The sequence below is a fragment of the Gossypium raimondii genome, chromosome 11, assembly GCF_025698545.1.
Source record: "Gossypium raimondii isolate GPD5lz chromosome 11, ASM2569854v1, whole genome shotgun sequence".
NCBI lineage: Eukaryota > Viridiplantae > Streptophyta > Magnoliopsida > Malvales > Malvaceae > Gossypium > Gossypium raimondii.
In genome coordinates, this window is record NC_068575.1 from 48,554,892 (window position 1) to 48,556,890 (window position 1,999).

Here is a 1,999-nt window from a genome sequence, read left to right on the forward strand (position 1 = left end):
AATTATAGTCAAATCATTCAATGGCGATTTTTTTAAGTTTTCTTTTCAGTTAAATTAATTTTTTGATTTTTTAATAAGTTTTTTTTTACCGGCCTTTAGTCAAAATAATTCATAGAAAGGATTTGTTTTAAATTTTTGAATGAAATGGACAGTAACTAGAATTTTACAAAATGGGGGAACTAATCCTCCTTCAAGATAATTCAAAGAAATCAAGAGGACTGGATCGAGGGGACTTAAACACCAGTCATCTCAACAACTGCATAAACTGATTATAAAAACTCCGATAGAGACATCTCATTCTTTTTTTTTTTTCTCTTTAGATAACATGAAATCAATAGCATGGTGCCTCGATAAATGTATCGATCCAGTTGAGGCTTGCAACATGAACGGCTAAGGTGAAACACCTGGGAATTCCTTCAAATGTAAGTTGAAAATTCTGGAATGTTCTGCAACGAGGATCATAGACAAAGAGTGCTTTAATTTTGTACTCCAATAAGATCCCTCCACTCCTTAACTGACATAGGACTCGCATGCATGTTTTAGGCATATAAAACATTGAACTATCCAATGATTCACGTTCATCCGGCTGCAATATTTTTGGTAGGTAAGTTCCAATGCTAAATTCTTTGACCCAAGACTCTTTCACATCATACTCTTTCATAACCCAAATCTCCAGTTCTTCATTATCGTAATCAAAACAAACCGCCGACAGGCAACCTCGTAGAACCACGAGTTCGTGAAATTGCCTGTCCGAACTGATACAATCAGGCCTAGGGACTTCCTTTAATTGTTCATTACCCAAGTCAAAAGACACAATAGCAAGGTAAGCTTTACTCCCCCGAGGATAAGAAATCCAATGAAGTTTCCCATTGACCAAAACCTGAGATTTTTGGCACATAAAATGGAAGGGGAAACTTCCCAAATTTCTCCTTGTGGGGCTACCATTACCAACAGTCAAAATATGAACCTCAGAGTCAATTGAAGAAGGTGCTATAATCTGAGGAGCTAGGCGATTGACAGGTCTAACAACATGGCTTGGAGAAGCTCTATAAATTCGTTTATATGATACCTCTACAACCTTATATTTGTTTGTGGTAGCATCCAAACCAAATCCCAATACCCCCACTTGATGACTAGGTCCCTTTGCTACTAGCTTTGGCAACTCTATAGAATCCCTGGTAAAAGGATTATAAATACAGATCAGTCCAAGGCTTCGGTGAGTGCCACGCAAGCATAGCAATCCATTACATGAACTCACCAAATGGAAATTAGTTAGCAATGGTAGCATGGTAAGCTTCTTTGTGATGATCGTAACGTTTCTATCATTTGGATGGCTGGAGAAATCTCCGAAATAAAGTTGGCTTTGGATGGGTTGATCTCTGATTTGTAAAATGAAGCTTGGGTCATTCTCAACCATGCGCTTGAAATGCATGTTGACAAACACTTGATTTCGTATTAAGTTACGCCAGGCTCGATTCACGGACTTAGATTGCATTATGGTTGAGATTGGAAGCCTTGATAGTATATGAATGACAAGCTCTTGAGGAAGACGATCCATTTTGCTAATTGGTTTTTTTTCTTTTTTCTATATTTTCTTCTTCGTCAAGTATTGTTGAGAGGTTTAATAGAAGAGATTAGGTTGTATTATTAAAGAAAGCTTGGCGATGCAAACGAAATTGAATATAGAATATTATACCTTGACAATTACAAATTCGATCTTAATAATAAACAAACAGAAATGAAAAAGAAAGCATATTGATGCCGTGCTAAGTAATCGTAATGAACCTAATTTTTTTTTTTAATATGGAATTTAAATTATAATATGTAAGATGAAACATTGAAACTGAAGGCATGAATTAACCAAGTAAAGGATCCGTTTTCTTTTTACACAGGCAGCCAATATGGAGATTTGCATTTGCCCCAACTGAGCCGATTGGTGTTAACATCGTTAAAGCAGCTATTTCATGTAGAGACGAGAATAGTTCCTTAATTACATATT

At 36.1% G+C, this 1,999-nt stretch overlaps 1 protein-coding gene across 1 annotated transcript; it reads right to left on the bottom strand.

Annotated features, from left to right (window-relative positions):
* Window positions 1-331: 331 nt before the first annotated feature.
* On the bottom strand, window positions 332-1,558 carry LOC105800986 (F-box protein At3g07870). Its single transcript, XM_012632334.2, has one exon. The coding sequence runs from the start codon at window positions 1,556-1,558 to the stop codon at window positions 332-334; it is 1,227 nt and encodes a 408-aa protein (XP_012487788.1).
* Window positions 1,559-1,999: the final 441 nt, after the last annotated feature.

Bases quoted from the DNA above. Each gene is read 5' to 3' on its own strand.
- LOC105800986 (XM_012632334.2), bottom strand. From the start codon at position 1,558: ATGGATCGTCTTCCTCAAGAGCTTGTCATTCATATACTATCAAGGCTT.